The sequence below is a fragment of the Ochotona princeps genome, chromosome 13, assembly GCF_030435755.1.
Source record: "Ochotona princeps isolate mOchPri1 chromosome 13, mOchPri1.hap1, whole genome shotgun sequence".
In the NCBI taxonomy this organism is placed as follows: Eukaryota; Metazoa; Chordata; class Mammalia; order Lagomorpha; family Ochotonidae; genus Ochotona; species Ochotona princeps.
In genome coordinates, this window is record NC_080844.1 from 53,430,091 (window position 1) to 53,453,852 (window position 23,762).

Sequence of the window (23,762 nt, forward strand, 5' to 3'; positions counted from 1 at the left end):
GCTAGAAGAGCAATGGTCTGAATTTCCCTGACCTAGGAGTCTACAGCTCCTGCCACATCAGGCCAGTGATGAGCACTTGGAAACTAGAATTCATGAAACCCTCAGGATTCTAAAATGTTAAGCAAGTGGCATTTGGCTTTAAAACTTAATTTTAGTTTTTGTTTTGACATTTTTAAAAAGATTTATTTTTATTTGAAAGATTTTTATAGAGAAAAGGAGAGACAAAGATCTTCTACCTGCTGTTTTTCCCATGCCACAAGCAGGGAGCTGCATAGGAAGTGGAACAGCTGGGACACAAACCAGTGCCTATATGGGATACCAGCACTTGAAGGCAGAGGGTTAGCCAATTGAGCCAAAAATGTACACTTACTTTATGAAAACATACTTCAAATAAAATAAGCTCCCAGATATCCATCATGCGGTTAGAGGAGCTGCCCACATCCTGGCATTCATTCTTCCCCATTCTCACTCTGAAGGAAGATACACAAAGAAGGAGCTATAGAGAGAAAAGATCTTCAGTCTGCTGGTTCACTCCCCAAGTGGTGGCAAAGGGCGGAGCTGAGCCAATCTGAAGCCAGGAGCCATAGAGTCCCAAGGCTTTGGGCCATCCTCCACCGGTTTCCCAGGCCACAAACAGGGAGCTGGATGGGAAGTGGAGCAGCCAGGGACTCGAACCGGCGTTCATATGGGATCCCGGCGTATGCAAGGCAAGGATTTTTAGCCACTTGGCTATTGCAGAGGGTCCAGTTTGCTCTATCTTTTAAGATATTTTTTGATCTATGTAATACTTATACTTTTCTAACTCCAAATTTCAGAGTATACATGTTTTTATCATTAGAGTTCTCCCTTTTTTTTCTAAGTACCGCCAGGGAACTTCAGTGTGTACCATCCTGATCCTTAGCAAGTCTTTCATCCCACCGTTACAGAGGATTTGGGTAACATGTCTGGTTTGTCCTGAGCATTCAGTTGTTCTGCTCTGAGATCCATGTGCTCTGTTGGATAGGGTACCTGCTGTTATTTCCCAATAGAGGGGTTATAGTGAGTAACTGCGAAGTGTATGGCCCCTGACAGTGGGTAAGAATAGGAAGCAAATAGTCATGAATAGATTATTTAAATGCTTGTTTGGAGAGCTGCTTGCATTTTTTTAAAGCTAATCACTAAAACTTCTAAAGCAGCAAGGCCTTTTAAGAAGTATATTCTTTGGGCCCGGCGGCGTGGCCTAGCGGCTAAAGTCCTCGACTTGAACGCCCCGGGATCCCATATGGGCGCCGGTTCTAATCCCGGCAGCTCCACTTCCCATCCAGCTCCCTGCTTGTGGCCTGGGAAAGCAGTTGAGGACGGCCCAATGCATTGGGACACTGTACCCGCGTGGGAGACCTGGAGGAGGTTCCAGGTTCCTGGCTTCGGATCGGCGCAGCACCGGCCGTTGCGGCTCACTTGGGGAGTGAATCATTGGATGGAAGATCTTCCTCTCTGTCTCTCCTCCTCTATGTATATCTGCCTTTCCAATAAAAATAAATAAATCTTTTTTAAAAAAATAATAAAAAAAATAAAAAGTATATTGTTTAATTTCACCCTGCCTTTTTGGCTTCAGCAAGAATCCACTTTTTAGGCTGGCACTGTGGTGCAACAGACTAATCCTCCATCTTCAAAAGCCAGCAATCCATTTAGGCGCTGGTCTATGTTCTAGCTGCTCCACTTCCCATCCATCTCCCTGCTTATGGCCTGGGAAAGCAGCAGAGCATGGGCCAAATGCCTGGACCCTGCACCTGCGTGGGAGGCCCGGAATAGGCCGCTGGCTCCTGATCTGCTGAGCTCTGGCCGTTGCAGCCATTTGAGTGAATCTGATGCTGAGAGATCTGTCTCTTCCTTGTAAATTTACCTTTCAAGTAAAAATAAATAAATCTTAAAAGAAAAACACAACACTTTTTGTAAGCGGTGTGAGCACATGAAGTCAGTGCCAGATAAGACATACAGGCTTTGTGTGAAGAGAATTGAAAAACACTAAGTTTCATCCTAGCTCTAATGGGTAGAAAAACTGTTTCTAAGTGCCTTTTGTTTTTAAAATGTACATTGCTTTTTATATATTAATGATTGTACTGTAGTGTTTAATAGTTAATATACCTAGTGATTGCTGGATCATAAATTATTTAGGGTTTTCAAGTTTGGCTTTTAAAACTTAAATATCACCACCAAAAGTCTTTTGTGCATCATCCATCAGGCCTTATTTCAGGCTGTATTTGATAAAACAAAATTAAATTGACAGATTTCTCTGAATCTACTTTATGATGAAGTGTAGAAGTCTAGATCTGTAAATGGTACCATCAAAGGCTTAGGTGGATAAACATTCTAGTTTAGCCTGTATTAACTTTATATGTTTTTTTTTTCCTCCTGTTAAGGCAACCCTGATTAATAAAAAGCACTGAGAATTAGTTTTTGGTTTAATGCAAAGCAGATGTTAAACCACATGAAATTGGGATCTTTTAATATTAAGCACTAATTCTCAAATAGGCCTAGTGACTTTAGTGGGAGGTCCAGACGGACTGGCGCCAAGGGGTTTTAGTAAACTTGCTGCCTAAATTAAGACCACCATTGTCTCTCAGGCATTCCCCTTTGCAAGCAGTATTCTTGTGTCTTTCACCTTTTGTCCCTCTGTTCTCCAGAGATCGTGGATAGTACACTTTAACTTGTATGCCATTTTCTTCATCTTGCTAACTTTTAAAGGTACCCATGTACTGGATTATTAATGTTGTTTTGTTTGTTTTTGTCCCCCTTTGGCAGAGGAGATTGAAGTGGATGTTGAAAGCACAGAGTTCTCCCATGGAGAAGTGGACAATATAAGTACCACCAGCATCAGTGACATTGATGACCACAGCAGCCTGCAGAGTGTTGGGAGCGACGAGGGCTACTCCAGTGCCAGTGTCAAACTTTCGTTCACTTCCTAGAACCCAGCATGACGTAACAAGTGCAGGGCAAAATCATCAGTGGGCCAATTCAGTACAATCTCTTCAATTGGGTTCATGATGCAGTCTCCTCTTTAAAACTAAATGAAAGAAAACTATACTTGAACAAAGGGGTCAGAAGACCTGTATTTAAGCAAATACTTAGCAAAAAGTGGGGCGCAGCCTCTCCAGCAGAACAAACACTCATATTGGAAAAATGAGTTTCTAACAGCAACAAACTTGTCTGAAATTTTGATTTGATTTAGTTCATTCAAAAGAGGACACTGGAGATGCCATCCTCTTTTTCTGAGTTTTCTCAAACCATGTTGAGTAAACAGAAAGAATGGGATCATGTTCCCATTCTGAGCTTTATGGCCCTAAAAAAAAAAAAAAGAAAAAAAAGAAAAATCAAACCTATAGAAATGAAGACAAGATAATCAGGCATTATTCCTGGATAGCTAAAGCTATTACAACTTAGCCTGGGACAGTTTATCATGAAGCCTGTGGATGATGAATTCATTAGAAAAATTTAAAAAGCTCATTTCATGCTCTACGAAAGGAGAGACGCCCATGAAGCCTTTTGCAAGGGATCATCATGCAGCTCGGCTTTCTGTTGGATTCCATGCTAAGCTAGCCTCCCCTGCGTCATTAGCACTAGGGCACCCAGCTGCCCACTTGCCAGCCCACCGTCCTGGGCCGCACGGGGGCAGTCCATGCATGGCAGCCTCTGTCACACAGGCCTGGGAGTCACGGACTTGGGGAGCCAGGAGGGAAAAGCCCCACGTGCCTCTGTCTGCATGGGTCAGGAAAGTTGTGCACACATTAGCAGGCCAAGGTCTGAGCCATGGCAGCATTTTTATTTCAGATTTTGATAACTGTTTGTATGTGTTGAAAACCAAAATGACATCTTTTTAAAGCTTGTCCATAGGAAAAATAGATGTCTTTTATAGTGGAAAAACACATGGGAAAAAAATCATCTATTTTGATGCAGCATTTGATAATGATAAAACACCTCACTCTTTATAGTGCACAAAGTGAATGAGGTCTGGTTAGGTTAAGAAAAGTCAATGCTGTTTTTGTTTTTTTTCGAATCATTACTTTTACCATCTTTTAACCATCTGATATCTATAGTAGACACACTATCATAGTTAACATAGTTAAGTTCAGCACTTGTGTCATTTTAATGTTAAGATTTGCTTCCATTTCCCTACAGGCAGTCTCTCCCTCCTCACAATCCTGTTGTGCAGGTGCTATTGTTGCTCTTATGAATATTTTCAGAAATGTTATTTTCTTCTAAGTGAAATTTCTAGCCTGCACTTTGATGTCATGTGTTTCCCTGTCTTTCAAACTCCAAGCGTCTGGCCCTGTCCCCTGGGAAGCCTTCTTGGAGACTGCCCCGGCTGTTTGGACTTTGTATACTTTAAATAATTTAACTGCCCTTAATTACTTAAAAAAAAAAAAGCTTTATGATTTTCATAACTTATTGCTGATTTTAATGGGTTGTTAATTTCAGTCCTATAGTTTTATTTTATGTTTAGATAGGGCTGGGCAAGAAAAAATAAAATAAAGACAACCGTATTTAGCAGTGCAGTTGTGTGTTAATGTTAGACTGTCTTTTCTTGAACAGCATTTTCAATGGCATACACAGACTATGCATAAAATGTAGTAGCTTGGACATAAGGCCTCAGCGTATACTCACTTGTTCTTGTGCTCTTCTGTGCCTCCAAAAATATATTTTTCTTGATTATGCTATGTTTGAGTGGAAGAAATTCTCTGAAGTAGATATGAAAACCTGCATGCCTTTAGAAGCCCAGTGTTAGAACGTGCTACATTCCAGGTGCTGGGGACTTAAATGAAAAACATGACAAAAATTCATTCTGTGGTCCAGGTAAATTATTTTTGGTTTCATTTATAAATATTCCTGGCCAAGTCAAACTGTTGCTCTATACATTTATATACTTCCAAAGTGATGACAATTTGAAGACTGCCAGCTGTCGTAAGTAAATGAAAACCAGTGACTAAAGCTTGATTTAGTTTTTCATATGACATTCAGTGGTGTCACACTGTATACGGCTGGAATCGAGGACCTCTCTCAGGCAAGCCTGAGGTGCTGTCATTTTGTTGTATGCTTATGTGTACAGGATAATGGGCTGGGAAGCCTCTAACAACCCTATAGAAAATTCTCAACTGCCCCTAAATTACTTTCTCTGAGTTTGTTTTCCTTGGGGAAGGAAGGAGGGTAGATTACAAAATGAGTGTTAATATTTTAGAAGACAAATCAACTTTTAAGATCAGAAGATAACTTCAAGAAATCAAAGCTGTGACTTTTGTACCACTGTCCTCTATGAAGGCACACGTATGTATGAGGATGCACACTGCTGAGGCAGTATCACATCTATTTTGATACATTAGTAGTCCAAAATGAATGGCCATTTGAACTGCTAGTTTTATAACTTAAATAGATGCCTGGTAACTCCACATACCTCACAGTAATGCAACTGATCATTTCAGCTGCTTCAAGGAAGGACACAATTCATGTGTCCCCCCTCTGTTAGACTTTTCAGGGCTTCCCTTTTGTCTATACTAAAGTACAAACTGAAAACAAGTCTGGATTTTCAATTTAGTCTCCATTAACTTTATCCCTGTTAGTGAAAAGCCTGCGAGTGACGCAAGTACTGTTCCTTTATGCACGCGAATGCTGAGGCTGTCTGACTCTAGTTTGTGGTTACAGTAGGTTTGGAAACTACAGAAATGTCTTCTGTAGCCCCCATGACAATGTCTGTGCTTAGCAGTTATTAAGAGATCTTAAAAGGATGTTAAAACAAAGCCCTGAAGGCCACATTACTTGCTGATTCATTTCTCCTGGGGCAAAGTAGGCTTTTGGTAAGACTTTTTCAGTTTTCAGTTAAAAAAACAATTTCTTCCCTCCTCCTATTTTCTTCCTAAAATCCCATACCAAAGCCAGAATCAGAGTTCTAATGTATCTACCAAAAAAGCAACATCCTAACCAATGAGGGAAAAGCCAGGGGTTTTTACTCATGTCTTAATCCCAACATTTTCCAAGACTCGGGGGTTGTTTTCTTGGAGTTTGTTTCCTCCTGAAAAGTTTGAAATATTGCCTGTCTTGAAAAGCTAATAAGCCAAGCTGATCTCCTTCTGCCCCCAAATCCAGGATACAGCATCACAAAGAAATGAAGCTGCATACCTTACTTCCCCAGGATGTGCACAAAATGGCTCACCTGAAACACTTTATAAAAAAAATACTAGCAGCACATTTTGTAATTTTTAATTTCCTCAAGCTGTCAGTTCTTTGCCACTGGAATGGCTTAAAACAGTCTTGACTGGTAGGGCAATAACTAGAATATTTATTTTAGATATTCATACCAGGGCACATAACAGCATTATAAAAATGTAACAAAAGCCATTAAGTATCTAAAATGTATATAAAATTTATAAGTTTAAGAGGTCAGTTGTTTGTAAATTAGCTTCATCACACTTACTTTCAAAGTTAGGTCAACTATACCTGGTAGTGTTTTTGGAGAGAAAAACTCCAGGCAAAACAACCAAAGAGATACTTACTCCTTCCAGCTCCTTGTGAGCAATGAACAACTGGAGAGTTAGCATCTATTAAAGACTAGCCTAGCTGAAGATGTCTGGCTTCAATTCTAGTTCAATTCCCAGGATATGGAGTCAAGTGTTTCCTCCAAGCCTGAATTCTGTTTCTCTGGTCAGAAATTCACTGCATCTCGCTAAAGTAAGTACAAGGCATGAGAGGGGAGGGGGGAGGGAAAAAAAGCACGTAAGTTTTGCAAGAAAGGGAAATCATGAGCCAGCAAAGTAATAACCGTGATTTGGGGCCCCAACTAGACAACGTGGCTCTTCAACCAAGAGCTGTGCTCTGAATAATAATTTGGGCGAGCATTGCGGTGCAGCAAGTCACACCGCCAGCCATGATGTTGGCATCCCTGTGGGGACGTTTGCGTCCCAGCTCCACTTCTGATTTGGCTCCAACTAAAGCACCTGAAGAGCAGTGAATGACGACAAGTACCTGGGCCCCTGCACTTAAACAGGAGACTGGAGAAAAGCTCCAGGCTTTGGCCCAGCCTAGCCCTGGTTGTTAGTTGTCATTATGGGATGAACTAGCCGATGGAAGATCCATTTTCTCTCCCTCCCCTGCCCCATAACTGACTTTCAAATAAATCTTGAATATAAATTTACAATTCTCAAGACTTAAGTCTGTACTGGTTTTCTGAAAATAAGCTGGCAAGGGACACAGCATAAGTATACCATCAGTTTTTCTTGCTGGGAAATGAAATTAACTTATCAAAATTCACTATTTTTAGCTAGCTCAGCAATCGGCTATGTTGTTTTCTGATTTGTCTTATGCCATGCACAGCCACCAAATGAAAAACCTTACAGAAGCATAACACCATCTCTCTTTTACTTTGGCTAGGACAAAACAAATTGTTAGAAGGCTCTATTGGTTAATACTGGTTTCTGAACCTCCTATGTTTCTTAATGTACACACATGGTATTAAAAAAATCAATTGGTCATGGGACTCAATTATTTGAGGTTTGCAATTCAAACTATGGTATTACCTGTTATTCTGTCTGCTATGCTCTTCCTTTCCACTGCAGTAAAAATTCTGTTTAACTTGCAACTCAAAAATCCTAGATGTAAAGAACGTTTACATTTACTGTTGAACTTATAAATTACCACTTATACTAACTGCCCCATAGTATAATACAAATAACTTAGTTTTACATTTACTGTTGAACTTATAAATTACCACTTATACTAACTGCCCCATAGTATAATACAAATACTTACAGTAACCTGCAGGTACTTATTGACCCCTCTAAACATCTTAACAAACATTAACACCCAAGTTAGAGCAAAAAAGCCAAATGCTTTAAATATTTTGCTGAAATTACAACTGGCATTTTTGACAGTATAAAAAAGTGTAACATAAATTAGAGTAATTTTCTTGATACTTGGTGGCTTCCCTTCCTATTTTCAAGGCAGATACATTCACAACATTAAAAGTATAATACTGGAAACGTACACCTTCATTTTTGACAAGCCTTTTTTTAAAAGATGAGTTATAATTAACTGATAATTTTTATTATGGTTTCAGGCTTAGACTTCATTAGCCCAATAAAGCTACCAATGAAGACCAAATTCCAAATTGAAAAATCTAATTCCTTTTACAGTCCATCCAGAACACAGTGCGCAACCGAGTGTCCGCGTCTTCACTGTGACGTCTGTCAACCAGACATAGCTGGAATCGCAAAGTCTGGAATAGGAACCAAACCTCCCTCAATTTTTAAGCCATATCATAGTAGGAAAACTTAAAACTTTCCTAGAATTTACTCTCGTAACCGATACTTTGGTAACATTTCGATAATAGTTCTAATTAGGGACCCCATATCATAAGCAATGAATGCTATGTTGTAATTCTAACCACTGCTATTAAAATTAAGGAAAAAGCACATATCCACTACTGCCGCTGTGCATAGTCAGACACTTTTATAGATGATACTCTATTGAACTTCATACAGTAAATTTAAGGACTCTTCAAACCCAATGAAACAAATATAATTCCACTCCATAGAAAAGAAAACTGAGGCATGATCATCCACATGGGGAATCTTGTTCTGGAGTCCTGGCTCTTTGAACATGCTCTTGAGGCATCTCTACATGTTAAGGAAAACAGTATTTGTTATCTGTGATCTCTATTAAACATTTTGTTTACTAACTTTTGGGGGTGCTAAGAACATTCTCCCCTGAAAAAGTCAACAAGAAAGTACCAAAAACCGGTATTCTCTCCAAGAACCCCAACTTTTATTTCAGTCTACACACCACAGTCACCCTGACACTGGGATTTTCCCATGGGCCATGGCTAGTTTCTGATACAAGGACTCTTTACTGTATGCTCTAACATGGCCACTTTCATTCCTTCTCCCTCTCCTACTGCAAGGTTCCCCAAGGAAATTAACCAAAAACAGCCCATGGGGCCAAGGCACAAGTTGTAACAGTACTGCATACAAACATCAAGGAAAATGTTATTGAATTCAACATAAGGTATCAACAAAAGCTATTTTCTGGGGTCACATAGTTACACTAAATTCCTCCCCCTCTCAAAAGCAGTCCCTTTAAAAATATCAATGACAATTTTTATGTTTTTCTTTTGGAAGACAGCATATTTTCATCTGCTAGTGAATATTCCACTGGCCAGGACTTAAGCTAGAACTCAATATGAGTCTCCCACATGGATGGCAGGAACTCAAGTCACTTTAGTAATCACTGCTGCAATGACTCTGGGGACATGGTGTCCCAACTACTAGATTAAACACCTACTCTCCAGAGCTTTTTAATTCAAAGGACTTTCTTACAGTCTTTCAAGGATTATTAGCATGCTGAGAAGATATGTGCCCTACGGTTGCTGGCGTAATGACACTGGAATCCCTGGGGTGCTGGATGAAGTCCTGGTCATTATGCTTCTAATTCAGCAAATGTGCTTGGGTAGGCAGCAGATGATGGCCTAAGCATGCAGAGGTCCTGCCACCCTTATGAAAGACCAGATGGAGTTCCTGGCTCCTGGTATTGGCCTGGCCCAACCATTTGGGAAGTGAACCACTGGATGAAGTTATCTCTGGAGCTATGCTATTCAAATAAGTTAAATTATTTTTTTTTAAATGTCGCAATAGTAACAAGATGAATACTAATATGTTTTAGTTGTAAATTTTCACAGCTTAAATAGTCCTTTATCCAAATTATGCCTTTTTGGTCCCAAATGGTTAGAGGAAAAAAAAGAAAGAGCACTGAAGTGGAACGGAGAGATGCAAGAATACCTCATCAACCACCCTAAAAATTTCAATATACCAAAAAAAAAAATTAATAACATTCACAAATGATTACTTTCCCTCTCCACCAATACTTTGTGAACATATACAGCACAAGCCCTGAAAATAAGGCTGGCACACCTGTTAGGATACAGTTTTCTGTCTACTGAAGGAATGCTTAAGGATTTACTGAAACCTGTCATACACTCAATATTCAGCAATTCTATGTGCAAGTATAATATTTAATCACGCTCCCAGCATGGGCAGCTAAAGATTCATATGCTGTTAACACACCCTGGAGATTTTAAAAACACTTTATTTAATAAAAGTTAAACATACAAAACTGAAATTAACACACAACCTAAAAATCATCTTCCATTAGTATGAAGACCCTTTTTTATGTATATTTGGCTTAAATTCAACTCAGGATTAACTGTAATGTTCACTTACACCAACAAATGCTGGTAACTTGATCTAGTTAATGAAAATTACAAGCTCAGTTACATGAACATAATATACAGGGAAATCATGGTCAGATTAATGCACAAGAAATACACGAAATTTTTAATGATGAAACATTCAGTATTCTTGTTCATTAATTTAGCCTCAGTTTTGTTTTTATGTTTTTGTTTTTCTTTTTTACAAAAATAGTATCTACACTGTGTACAGGGCTATACATCAGCTTTTTGTTTTCTCATATAAACATTACACATTCAAAACAATGGTACTACCACCAATAAGTGAACATCAACACCTTGAAAAAAAGCAAACATACCCCCCCAAAAAAACAAAAACTCTTACAAAAGGTAGCTCCTCATAAATGTTTATCTCATAAAATTCAATCTTTATGAATGAAAATACGAGATCTGTTTTAGAGATGATCTAGTAAGGTTAGAAAACAGGTCACTGAAGGAGAAATCTCTGAACAAATTGCCCTTCACAAACTAACTCATTTAGGCTTAACCGGACAGTTGCTGGGTTTTAAAGTTGAAGCTTATATATATAATATATGAAAGGATCTTATTTGCAGGTTGGTGTTTTGCCTTGATGCTCTGAAGAATTGCCAGGACATACCAAGTTCAAAAGCATATGAAAACTCTAAAATAAAAGTAGGTGCCATCAGTTTCATGGGGGCCTGATATTAAGATCTGAAGTGCCATATTAAGCAGCATCTTTCTAGAAAAGTTGCTTTAACAAAATTTGAGGGAACTGTGGTAGTAGTAATGAATGGTAAATGAATAGCAATTATCAAATGCAACATCTTCACTTCTCATTCTACTAAAGTCAAATAATAACAATGGTATCTTCTTTAATCATCTAACAAATAATTTACCTTTAGAAAAATATAAGGATAAAAAGGTAAATGTAAAGCCCTGCAGAGATGAAACTCAACAGTTTTTCTGATTATTGAGGCATCAAATGCCTGACATTGTATTTAGAGGTATCTTGATACTGTGTCATGGGTTTATCAGCAATTCCACAAGTTCCTACGCCAACTTTGCCAGTAACACTCTCAGGTGAAGCAAAGATACTCCTCTTTACCTAGGGTAAAGCAAACACAAACATTCCTCGTTAGTTTCAGGAAAAACAGATTTCAAATTCTATGTAATGTTCCCGGGTTCAACACTTATGGGGAAAGAAAGCACATTATCTATGCTTGTTTAGGGTCAAAAAATGGGTACTGAAATAGTCCTACACTGGAATCCAGTCACTTAAACTTGTAAGTGGTATAAAACATCACCACACACTATTACACTTCTAACAATTGCCTTCAGATGTCCCACTGTTCTTATTTTGGCAGCGAACATTGTGGCATAGGTTAAACTACAGTGCACAATGCTGGCACCACATGCACGCTGTGGTTTGAGGCCTCGCTGGGCTCCACTTCCAACCAGCTTTTTTGCTAACATGTCTGGGAAAGCATTAGATAGATAGATGGTCACACACTTAAGCCCCCGCCACTCTGGGAGACCCAGATTATGTTCCAGGCGAATGAGCCCCAGCTGTTGCAGCCATCTGGGGTTTGAAATAGACAATAAAGTTCTCTTTCTGTATAACTCTGTTTTAAAAATACATATTTTCTTAAATTCTAGTCTTTTATACTCAAATGCTAAACTCAGCTCTGGCAATCCATTGTAAAGTTTAAGCAGACTGAATTAAAGCTTACTGTGCGCAGTCTGCTGTCATTTTTTTCTTTTAGATTATTTTTACTGGAAAGCAGATTTACAGAGAGGAGAGACAGACAGATCTTCCATCTGCTGGTTCACTCCCCAAGTGGCCAGAGCTCAGCCAATTCAAAGCCAGAAGCTTTTTCAGGGTCTCTCACACAGGTACAGGATCCCAAGGCTTTGGGCCTTCCTCTATTGCTTTTCCAAGCCGCAAGCAGGGAGCTGGAAGGGAAGCAGAGCAGCAAGTCTACACAGGATGCTGGCGCTGGCAGGTGAAGGTTTGTGACAGCCCCTGCTATCATTTTTAAGTTGTCAAATCCTCTGACCTTATAACATCTTTACAGAAAAAAAGTGCATGCTAGCCATGTCTACTACTGCAGAGGCTATCTTGACAGGAATGAAAAGCCAGGTTTATCCTTGCTGCATGAATGCTAGAGTGATTTCCTGCCCAACACCACTAGAAAGCAGCCTATCAAGGAAACCTGAATTTCCTTTTAAAGAGAAGGCGCTTCTGATGCCTAGGATAAAGGCGTGCTAAAACAGCAGAGTCCCACCCCAGCCCCAGTCTTTGGTGTAATTCATGATGGAATTCTATCATTATTCATAAGATTTTTTATTATAGACAGTGACTGAATAATTTCTCAGTAAGCCAAAGGGAAGACTGACAATAACTGAATTCAAGACCTGGTTAATCAGGCTGTTTGAAAATCTACATTTTCATTTTAAAGTTACTTTTTTAATGAAAAACTATACTTTCCAAACACACAGAGTACAATGGAAATTTACCAACCTGGCCTTTTTTGTTTTTAGAATAGGCTCTGTTGTTGAACTGTTGCCATTTCACCTTCTGGTCCTCTCTTTCCTGCTCAAGCTCTTTTATTCTCTGTGCTTTTTTCAAAGCTTTCTTCTTTTTATATTCACGCTGCTGGGCAATCATTTCTTTTCTGAGTGAAAAAAAAAAAGAGCTAAATGCTAACTTTTAAATAAAACAAAAGATGATTTCCTTGCAGATTTTAGCAACACATAAATACAACAGACTTACCACTGTCCTCTCGAGGAATACCAGGTACTCATTCTTCCCTTACGTACCATCTTTAAAAATACCCAAACATAACTAACATACACCCTTCAACTATGACTTTTTGATATTTACACAGCTTCTGCAAGTTAGTTTTAAACAAGCTGAGTTTCAACATGAGTGTTTACCTTTATCAATTTCCAAGAAACACCACTAACAAATATGCAACACTTGAAAAATGTGTATGAAGAGATTCAATGTGCTGGGATTATTTCACTTAAACTGAGAAACAGCATTACAAAGGGGAAGAAAATATAGCAACGCTGAACAATGACAGCGAAAGCCAAAATTTCCTCCAGAAAAATCCTAAATAGGATCAGAGCCTAAAACTGTCATTCTCTGTTAATTCTGATTTCTCATCACAGAGATTTTTAACAGACAAAAAGATCTAGACTCTCCTTCACCATACAAACACCAGGAAGCTAAGTATACTTTTTGCAAAGAAATCAGTCAAAAGATCAAATAGTTCTACAATCTGATTTTCCCATGAGATGCTTATATTGTTTTGATAAAAGTATCATTTTTCTAAGTTGAAATACAGTTATGTAATGACATAAAATTTTAAAAGCTCTCAACAAATCCAAAATAGCAAATCACGGCAGATCCGTAGTCAACCAAGACTTAACATTGCTGAGTTTAGACTGCCACCATCTTACATCTGGGTCGTGGAACAGGAGATACCTTCCCACAACTGCTAGTAGCAATTCTAAGGCTTCACTCTGACCACATGACATACTGCCTACTAAAATCATTTAGTAGTGGCTTTCAAGCATTTATAATGTGTCTTGCTTCTGAAATCTCTTGTCCAATCATCCCCCTGGCCAGTACCTGCTTTTTACCTCAGGAGTTTTGTTACTTCAGTGTTCTCCCTCATTTTTCAAAAAGGAAGTATTAATCCAAAGACGAAGTGTGCGCCTAAAATGCTAAAGTCAGAATCACTTACTTTGACATGGGTTTGCTGCCACTGTCTTCCTTTGCCTTCCTCCCTTCTTCCACAGGCTTCAGGTTCAACAGTGGCGTCACTTCGGCGTTGCCGTAACCAGCAAAGGTGATCGCAGCGGTGCCGTTCTCCTCATCTATCTCCTCAATCTCGGCTTCGTAACACCTGTAAAGATATCATGGCTGTAAGCAGGTGAGTAAAGGTTTCGTACTCAGCCCAGACTTACACTGCAGTGATTCAATCAGTACATGTTTCCACATTGACGCTTCTATAATTAGATGGCCCTTTTAGCCATGATAACCAAAGTCTCTGCAGTTAGCCATCTGCTATTTTAAAAAAATGCTAATGAAAATACTGTCAGATAAGTTTCTCATTTATATATATTACATATCTGTTTTTGATGTGTTTTAATCTGAAAAAACACTTCTTACAGGAATGATTTCACTATGTACACTTCACAGTTACCTGAAATAATCAGGCATTTATATCAAATTAGAAAAGACTTTTGAAAATATACATTTATTTTCTTTTTCACTTTTCTTTCCTCTAAGATCCAAGCTATTCTTTTCCTCAAACTGAATCTAAAGCTAAAACTAAACTGTAGTCATCACAACAACCCAAGAATTAAAGCTGGCTTTACCAATCACATGTCCTACACAACAGGGTAGTTCAAACTGAATGAAAACATCTTACCATTGTATTTTATTACTTCATGTTATAGTTAGAAGGTTTTTTTCTACACTTACTGTCCATCTTCACTCCAGATTGCCATACATTTGTCTCCTACTTTCCATGAATGAGTGGGCTGAGTAGAAGCAAAACTGTCGGAACTCGTAAGAGTTTCAGAAGGTTGAGTCGACAGAAGATCTTTGGTTAGTTCTATAACTTCCTAAAGAAAGAGCAAAACCAGCATTCTGATTACAAACGCTCTCACATCATATGGCACTTGTTACTAAGCACTCTCCATAAGTATTTTCTGTAGTGTAGAAGCTGAGACATAGTATTGTACACTAGTCAAGTGGAGGAACTGTGATTTTAAACTCATTTATTTTCAACCTAATCACAAATACTAATGAAAACAGATGAATTTATACCATGCATTAATTCTAACTGCCCATCTTAATTAAGATCTCTTAAGATGAGAAATCAAAGACTGAAATAAATTCAAGACCCCTTTTACTTGCATTGTCATGTGTTTCATGCAATCATACTTTTACTGGGTTTTGCTTGGCAATTCTCACTCCCCAAATCACCAAAACAAAGCAGCCTTATTAGTAACAATGTTATACTTGTACTTTTCTACTAAAATATTGTTTTAAGCATATGTTAAGAAGCCAGCAATGTTCATATTTATTATAAAACTTATGCATCTAAGTAAACCAATATGGTTTAACGTTAACCACATTAGCACACTTTCATTTAAAAGTACATATACAGAGGCAGGCAATGCATGCCTCTCCAAGGGGCAAATAGCGCAAGCTTACATTTACTGGCTTCGCTCAAAGGTGCTTTGGTAAGGATGACCGCAAACTTCAGACACAGTAAGTGCAGGTGGGCCTGGCCACCCATTCCCTATCCCTGTATCCTAATAAAGATCCATGTTATCCATTATACTATCTACTTTACGTTCACAATATCTGTTCCCCAATTTTTGTACTAAAATCATCCAATTATGTGTTTAGGGAAAACAATTAGCGAAGTTTAACTCCACTGAATTTGTTCTGGCTGCCACTAAAATTTCCTAAGAAATTCAGTAGCCAAGAAAGTTAAATATTACATCTTCCGGCTACTTCTGAAAAACTAGTATTTGGGAATTTAAAGATCAGTTTTGCGAATAAAATAAAAAATAATCAGATCTGAATTAAAATGTCAGCTATCTCCAGATTTTGACTTGTAAATAGCCATCCAATTATTTTTTAATCAGACAAGTCCTTTGCATTTAAATATAGCAAAGAACTTCCAAAAAACAGATCAAGTAGTCACAAACACTAAAGCATCCTGTCTTGTTTGTACTTAACCAGGTTTAAGGTCAGGACTGTAACCTAGTAAGCCTCCTCAAGAGCCCACACAATCCCCATCGTCAGGTACTTCCACATCCTCCTAGAGATCGTTAATCCTGCACCTGTCTCAAATTTAGAGCTCTCTTAGGCCAGAACACTTCCCCACTGTATTTTTACAAGGATATGCAGTTTTCATCAAAGAAAGGCATCTTGAGCAGCTGTGCATGTTACAAAGGATTTTCAGAACATTTTACTAATAAAAAGACACTTAAAAATCTGTATCCAGAGTATCTGCCTGGTGTCCTCTATCATGGTTTTATGTATCCCTCCCAATAAACTATGAAGAATCTCATAACATTTTTTTTCTCCACGTTTGCATATGGATCAAAGTATTACAGAAACTATTTTATGAATGAGGGGGTTCTTAAAGGTACATACCATTAATTACTTTTCCTCCCCCAAGTCTGAATTCTGAAACTGCTCCTTCCATGACAGATGGGCAGCAGTTACAGTAAGCGGCAACTCCAGGAAGCACAGGTGTTGTGATCTACAGATCAGCAGGTCAAAGGGGTGCACTCAGGCACTCTGCTTCCTGAAGGAAGGCGTTTCGGGGATGTAGAGCCACTGGAATATATGAGACAAGTGACTGGACCCCTGCCTCCTTTAGAACCAGCTTATTCAGCTAAACAGCCTAAGAAATGGACTACTGTTGTGACCACAAACTGCCTGGGGGGTGACTCTGCTAGTTAGCCTGGATTGTAATACTTCTTTTCAAGTGAGAAAAAAAAAAAAAAGACAGTATGACTTCAGTAGATTAATTTCCTGCCTTCTGAGTAACTTTATTCTACAAGAAAGATAATACATGCAGAAGAAACATGGAAACTTTACTGGAAAAATCGAAGTCACTGAAAAAAATGCAGAAAAGGTATTTTCTCATAAATCAAAGGGCAAACAAATAACAAATAAGAACTTAATAGTAAGAATTTAAACCCATAAGAGGAGCAGAAAAAAGAAATGACAGGATGGCCTAAAAATATCAAAGTGAGGCAGTCACACAATTTGGTAAGCAGTCTGACCAGACTTTTCACCAATGTTAACGGGCAAAATAGGGCCTGGCGTGATAGCCAGGTGGGTAAAGTTGTTGCCTAGCGTGTGCCAGGATTCCACATGGATGCAGGTTCGTATCCTCGCTGCTCCACTTCCTTTCCAGCTCCCTGCCTGTGGCCTGGAAAGCAGTCGAGGACAGACCAAAGCCTTGGGACCCTGCACCTGCATAGCAGACCTGGAAGAAGTGTCTGTCTTCCAATCAGCTGGCTCAGCTCGAGCCCTTGTGCCACTTGGGGAGTGAACCAGTGGCTGGAAGATCTTCCTTCTCTGTGAATCTGACTTTCCAATAAAAATAAATTAAAAAAAAAAACGGGCGGGGGAGTTCAATACCAAAACAGAAGCTATAACTGTGTCATTTATCAGTGGAGACGATTACTTGCTGGAAATACATTAACAAAATACTTTCCAGAACATTATCTTGATTTTTAGTTCAAAGCACACCTGTATTTAGTAATCCAAATTAATTTTTTTCTCAATGAAATACAAGGAAAAGAAACTATACAAAACTGGTCAGGAAAACACTTGCATTTTATCTGTAATATTAGAAATATGCTCTTGTGCCATTACTATTCATCGCATACGGTTGTTTAATGAGGAAAAACTTCGGCTCTCTGAATCACCCTAGCTGAATTTCAAATGTTAAACAGCTTCATATGCTAGTGGGCGTGACAAAGAGCAGATACAGAACATTTCCACCATCACCATCAAAGAAAAGTTTTTTTGGACAGTGCTACTGTAAATGGTTACAGGAAAGAGGGTAATTTATGCATACAGGATTCCCAGGTCATTCTAACTGAACCCTAGGGAAGCTCTTCAGGTTCTTTCCTCAATGTCTACCACAACGGTTTCTCATGTCATCAAAAGGCAGTTCTGCCTAGACTCTAGTCAAAGTTTATTCTAGAAATGTTGTAAAAACCTGTTAAAAATGCTGCTTCAAACACCACTCCCAGTCTCTCCTCCAACTGACCAGAAAGCAATATACAGTATGGCACTCAATACCTTGTTTTCTTCAAAGAAAGTGCTGCTTTTTGGAAGATGGACAGCTTATCCCTCTTTGAAGCAAGCAGAAAATTGCTGCTTAATAGAGCAGAAACATACCTGAGGTCAAATGCCCGGCCACCTCATCTTCAGTGTATACTCACAAAACTTTTGGACCAATTAAATGAATGGACAGACAGAAAGTAAATCACTAAGTTACTTCCGAGGAACCTGGAGAAGAAATTGCTCCTCAAAACATCTTTTTCTTATTGTCTGGTATCCTGAGATCCGCACGTCTGGCTTTTATATATTGAACATGGTCTGTCCATGTTATTTTGCGTGTTCTTAAAAATTAACATCTATTCCCAACTTGACCCTAAATCTAGAATTTGAACTTAAAAATATTCAACTCACCTTAATTATGCTCAGATAAGCTATTTCACAATCCCAAATCTGGACCCCTTTTCAGATAAGTTTGTCTGCAGTCCTAATATTCCTAAAATATTAAGTTTTAATAGACAATGGGTTGATAGCACGGGAAAGGATTCTTTAGATACAGATTCAAATTTTGTACTGAGTCAGTAAAGATCATCTAATCATGACACCTTTATAACTTTTAAAAACTCAGGTGCAGAATTTTAAGGCAGGTCATTAAGACAAAACTGTACAATACAGTATTTACAAATCATATTTGCCATTTTTCTTCAGCTACTCTGCTGAGAACTAGCAGCCACCATGGCTTGGTGACTGTCTTGAAACCCAGGGCTTCTCACTGCCAATCTCTCCTGTGACAGAGATCGCCCTGACATCAACTGCAACAAGCTCCCAGCCACTGCACTGCTGAGACGCTTAAATATCTATGCAACATTTTCAGAGAAAATTTACATGAGGGGTATCTATGTGTTTTTTATACAAGACATATTTAGCCTTGGGGGAAAAGGCCATACAATTCATTTGCAAATCATCCCGTGTCTTTAATAAAATCTTAGTTACCTTTTTAATTGTGTTCTTTGCCAGGTCTTAAAAAACAAAAGCACTTCCACTGTAAAGTTACACAGGGCTCGTTAAGGACACAAAAATGCACTCTGAAAAAGTACACATGCATTTCAAACATTTTTACATCAAAGTAAGCCATCTCTCTTCATTCTGTTTTCCATGAACCTTTTGAAATATTCTTCTGTGTACCTCTTCTCTGGAAAGTTTGACACTTTCACAATCTCTATTCCTACACTTAACGAAGAAGCACAGCGTAACGTCCAACGAGACTGTTGGACGTACCTGGACAATGGGATGCCGCACTGACACTGTACCTGCAATGTCGGGGTACACAAATAATAGACTGATGGAATCATGGCTCCTTACAAAGGCGGCTCCACTCCCCGGATGCCTACCGACTATTACCGATGCCTATTACCCATGATTCTATGTATGTGTACACACACCCACACACCCACACACATGGAGGGGGATATCCCCCTCTGAAGGAAACACTCATAGGTGTCTACCCATTTCTAAGCCCTGAACCATTTCAAAAACACAAATATGCTTTTCAAGCAATTTTAAGAGCAACTATCCACCCATACTTACCTGTAAATCTTTTTTCAGTTTTAGCAAATCTTCGTTTTCTCCATTTCCGGACAATGCAGCTTCAACTTGTTGGAGCTGAGCTTTGTAGCTTGCCAGCTGCTTTGCTAGATCCTCGGACATCTGAAGGGAAGTAAGAAGGATCAGACCAAGAAAATAGCGCACAAAATAGTTTCCCCGCCTGCCTGAATGAACCGGTTTTGCTGCCAAGTCTTCAGCATTACTGTTGCATCACCAGCACACTGAAACTTAACTAGACCACAAACATCAAGGCAAGGGGTCCTGAAAACGACAACCGGCTGAGAGGATTCCGTGGAAAAACAGAAGCTGGAGAACGCAACCGGAAACTGTCATCGTCTCAAGGAGTTCAAGTGTAAGGCTGTCACACCTTTAAAACAGTCTGTTGGGAAAACTCCCAACTTGCAAGAGAATAGTTTGGGGCCATTAAAGGATGCGTCCAAAGCCATATGCAGAGTTCTTCACTAACTCCCCCATCTGAGCCACTCCACAGGGCGTAGTAACAAGTTCTTTCCCGGAAACATTATTTTCTCCAATAAAACAGCACAAACCCAGCACTGTTTACGTATCCTAAGAAAAACTGACTTTGGCCGAAAACAGCGAAACCAGAATTAACCTTTCCTCGACTGTTTGTAAGTTCACACACTGGGTTTCCAAGAGCCCCAGTGGGAAAGCTTCCCGCGGGTCCCCCGGAGCCCGCCGCCCCGCCGCTCGGCTTCTCCCGATTCCCACAAACCAGCGTCCACCGAAACGACCAGAAGCTCTCGGCGTGCCAAGACGCGCGGGGGTCCCCACTGCACCCCGGCCCCCCGGGCGGCCCGACACACTCCCCGACGGGGCCCGGCCGAGGCCGGCGGGGCCTAACTCCCACACGGGGTGTTACCTTGTCTGGGGTGGGGACGGGGCGGCGGGAAGGGGGCAGATGAGCCCGGGGACGGCGGCGGCGGCGACAGGAACAGCAGCAGGAAAACGCAGAAAACCCTCCGCGACGACAACCAGGCGACTCGCTGCGAGAAGGAACAACTCGGTCCGCGGGGAGGGGGAGGGGAGGAACGCCGGGCGCCGGGAGGAGGCAAAGACAGAGGAGAGCGAAACCTCGCGAGACTTGCACGCTCTCGCGAGAGGTCTCCCCTGCGCACGTGACGCCTCTCCTCCTCTCGGCGGCCGGCGGGACTGGCGCAGGGGCTTGTGGGATACGGAACCAGGAGGAGAGGAAGTGACACGCCCGAGCCGGGCCCGGCGCAGGAATTGCGTTTGTCTTACGTCAGTTCCTGCTGGGCCGTCGCCTCCTTCGTGAGGGGGCGTGTGGTCGCCGTTGTTTTTGCCGAGGTTCTCGGGGTGGTCACCTCGAGTCTCTCAGCCCTGAATCCGCGGTCTGGGCACCCGGGCGCTTGTTGGCCACGCAGAATCTTGAGTGCGGAAGTGTGGCAGTGGGCTGGAACAAGCAGGGGTGCTGATGTCCCCCCAAGTCGGAAACCGCTGTCCTATCCACCGTGACACTGCCTCTCAAGCAAACAAAAGCGATACTGCGTTTGAATTCCTAGGAGAAGATGGAAACGGTTGTACGCATCGTTCTAAGCACTTCCCGTGTATTCATTCTTTGTGCTATGACCTGAAGCAGCAATAATCTTTAACTCGGAGTGTTATTCCGAATAGGTTTTCTGGTTAACATTTCTGCTCAAGACTCAAGATCTACCTTCAGTGCCTTATTTGTCTTCAAACGTTGGCCTTCAGACTTCACGGTTATTCTACCTGAAGTCTTTAAGCTTGCATATATTTTGTTGAAACTCACTATGTAAATGTTAAAGAAAGACTCCCAAGTTGTCGTCAGACTATACAGCTATTTCAATTGCTTGGGTTGCTGCAAACCACGCTGTTGCAGGCATTTGAGACGTGAACTGGCAGATAGAAGATCTCTCTTTGATACCTAAATAAAAATAAAGTTAAGTACATTATAAACAAAGAATGGAAAAATCTTCCACTGACGAGCAGAATACCAGCATTCCTTCAGTTTGAAAGACTGTGATCTACTGCCTCACACAGGATTAGAAACGACCAGAGTTCGTTAGGCCATAAAGAAGCAGCATGTAGTAGCACAGATGGCGTGGCCCATCTGAAATGCTTTCAGTCACAAGTGTTGAGCTTACACAAAATTGTTTTGAGAGCTTTGGCAAAATTTGGATATTTGCAATGGATGTCTTGGATACACAATGTTTATTTTCTATAGATACCTTACACAAGTACACGTTAGATGGCAAGTTAATAGCATGTTTTAGTGTATCCACAGTTTGACTGCAGTCGGTCAACGGGAAGCCAGGAGCACGTTTGCCTTTGTCGTGTTACGTCAGTACTACAGATTTGGGATTTTGGAGCTTTTTGGATTTCAGAGTTTCAGATCTGTATGATCAGCCATGTTCTAACCACACATTCTTAGTAGTATATGTTCTGGAGTTACAAAACTGAAACAGACAAATGCCCACAAACGGACTTACCGCTAGTAGTATTGTAATTTCACAGCTTTTGTCTATATAAAAATACATATCAAAGATGCAGAAGTAGCTGTGAGGAGACCGTCTGATGTCAAATTTGAGTTATAAGTTTTCATGTTTTTTTTTTCAAAGCAGTGTGATCTTGAGGGTGCCCATGTGTTGATACCTCAATGCCATTCCTCACTAAAAGGAAAGGGCATTTCTTAGACAAATCGTTACTTTCAGATCACAAGCCCAGGAAGCACGAAGTGGAGTTGAAGTCCTTTTCCAGAAAACAAGGAGTTACCCCTATACCAATGGGATCAGGTCAAAACCCACAAAAATTAGCTTTGAGGCAGAAATGGAATTTCTTTTTGTTTTTTAAGATTTATTTGTTTTTATTGGAAAGGCAGATATACAGAGATGAGGAGAGACAGAGAGGAAGATCTTCCATCCGATCATTCACTCCCCAAACAGCTGCAACAGCTGGCACTGAGCCAATCAGAAGCCAGGAGCCAAGAGCTTCTTCCAGGTCTCCCACGCAGGTACAGGGTCCCAAAGCCTTGGGCCATCCTCGACTGCTTTCCCAGGCTACAAGCAGGGAGCTGAACAGGAAGTAGGCCTATAGTGATTAGAACCAGCGTGCCTTTGGGATCCTGGGCATGCAAGGCGAGGACCTTAACCACTACATTATCACACCGGGCCCAGATATTGAATTTCACTAGCCAGATATGAATCAATTTGGCTGCTAAAAAGAGTAATAGGGGTGTTTGGTTCAGAAGTTTAGTTGCTAATTGGAATGCCTGCATTCCATATTAAATGCGTGGCTCAAGCCCCGTCTACTTCAAACCAGCTTCCTGTTAATGTGCTCTGGCTAGGGCTGGAACAGGCTGCAGGTTGAAGCGTGGGACATCATCTGAGTCCACCACACACCGGGCAGCTGCCCAAGCACTCGGGCCAGGTTTTGTTACCTTCCCAGGTGCATTAGCAGGGAGCTGAATGGGAAGTAGAGCAGCCAGGACTGATCAAGTGCTCGTATGGGATGCTGGCATCCACGTCACAGAATGAGGCTTAAAATTTATGCCACAGCACAACAACCTGAGGACAATATCTTAGCTTAGAAATGAAGTGTCGGCCCCGGCGGCGTGGCCCAGCGGCTAAAGTCCTCACCTTGAATGCACTGGGATCCCGTATGGGCGCCAGTTCTAATTCCGGCAGCTCCATTTCCCATCCAGCTCCCTGCTTGTGGCCTGGGAAAGCAGTCAAGGATGTCCCAAAACCTTGGGACTCTGCACCCATGTGGGAGACCTGGAGGAAGTTCCTGGCTCCTGGCTTCGGACTGGCACAGCACCAGCCGTTGCAGCTCACTTGGGGAATGAATCATCAGATGGCTGATCTTCCTCTCTGTCTCTCCTCATCTCTGTATATCTGACTTTCCAATAAAAATAAATAAATCCTAAAAAAAAAAAAAAAAGAAATGAAGTGTCAAGGACCCAGTGCAATAGCCTATTGGCTAAATTCCTCACCTTGCATGCACTGGAATCCCATATAGGCACCAGTTCATGTCCCAGCAGCCCCGCTTCCCATCCAGTTTCCTGCTTGTGGCCTGGGAAAGTAGTAGAGGATGAACCAA

The 23,762-nt window shown here is 40.7% G+C and overlaps 2 protein-coding genes across 7 annotated transcripts in view; one reads left to right on the forward strand and one right to left on the reverse strand.

The window, feature by feature from the left end:
• Positions 1-4,532, forward strand: part of MXI1 (MAX interactor 1, dimerization protein) — a 71,355-nt gene extending 66,823 nt beyond the window's left edge. For both annotated transcript variants that reach the window (XM_004579858.2, XM_004579859.4), the window contains exon 6: positions 2,782-4,532. In XM_004579858.2, coding sequence (XP_004579915.2) covers positions 2,782-2,945 — 164 coding nt within the window. In that variant the 3' untranslated portion in view covers positions 2,946-4,532. The remainder of the gene's footprint in view (positions 1-2,781) is intronic.
• A 1,590-nt stretch (positions 4,533-6,122) lies between these two features.
• On the reverse strand, positions 6,123-20,764 carry SMNDC1 (survival motor neuron domain containing 1). 5 transcript variants are annotated; one of them, XR_009246473.1, is made up of 8 exons: positions 20,545-20,764; positions 19,647-19,766; positions 14,721-14,863; positions 13,978-14,139; positions 12,747-12,900; positions 11,122-11,330; positions 7,542-7,613; positions 6,123-6,691 (listed from the first exon to the last, which is right to left on the reverse strand). XR_009246473.1 is itself a non-coding variant. In XM_058671266.1 (8 exons), the coding sequence occupies exons 4-8, from the start codon at positions 16,413-16,415 to the stop codon at positions 11,193-11,195; spliced, it is 600 nt and encodes a 199-aa protein (XP_058527249.1). In that variant the 5' UTR covers positions 16,416-16,598; positions 18,474-18,555; positions 19,053-19,101; positions 19,647-19,766; the 3' UTR covers positions 10,952-11,192. The 5 variants fall into 5 exon arrangements, 4 of the variants coding, with proteins under 4 accessions (XP_058527249.1, XP_058527250.1, XP_004579913.1 ...); XM_058671266.1 differs by lacking the exons at positions 6,123-6,691; positions 7,542-7,613; positions 20,545-20,764 and adding exons at positions 16,413-16,598; positions 18,474-18,555; positions 19,053-19,101 and having other exon boundaries at positions 10,952-11,330; XM_058671267.1 differs by lacking the exons at positions 6,123-6,691; positions 7,542-7,613; positions 20,545-20,764 and adding exons at positions 16,413-16,598; positions 18,474-18,555 and having other exon boundaries at positions 10,952-11,330.
• Positions 20,765-23,762: the final 2,998 nt, after the last annotated feature.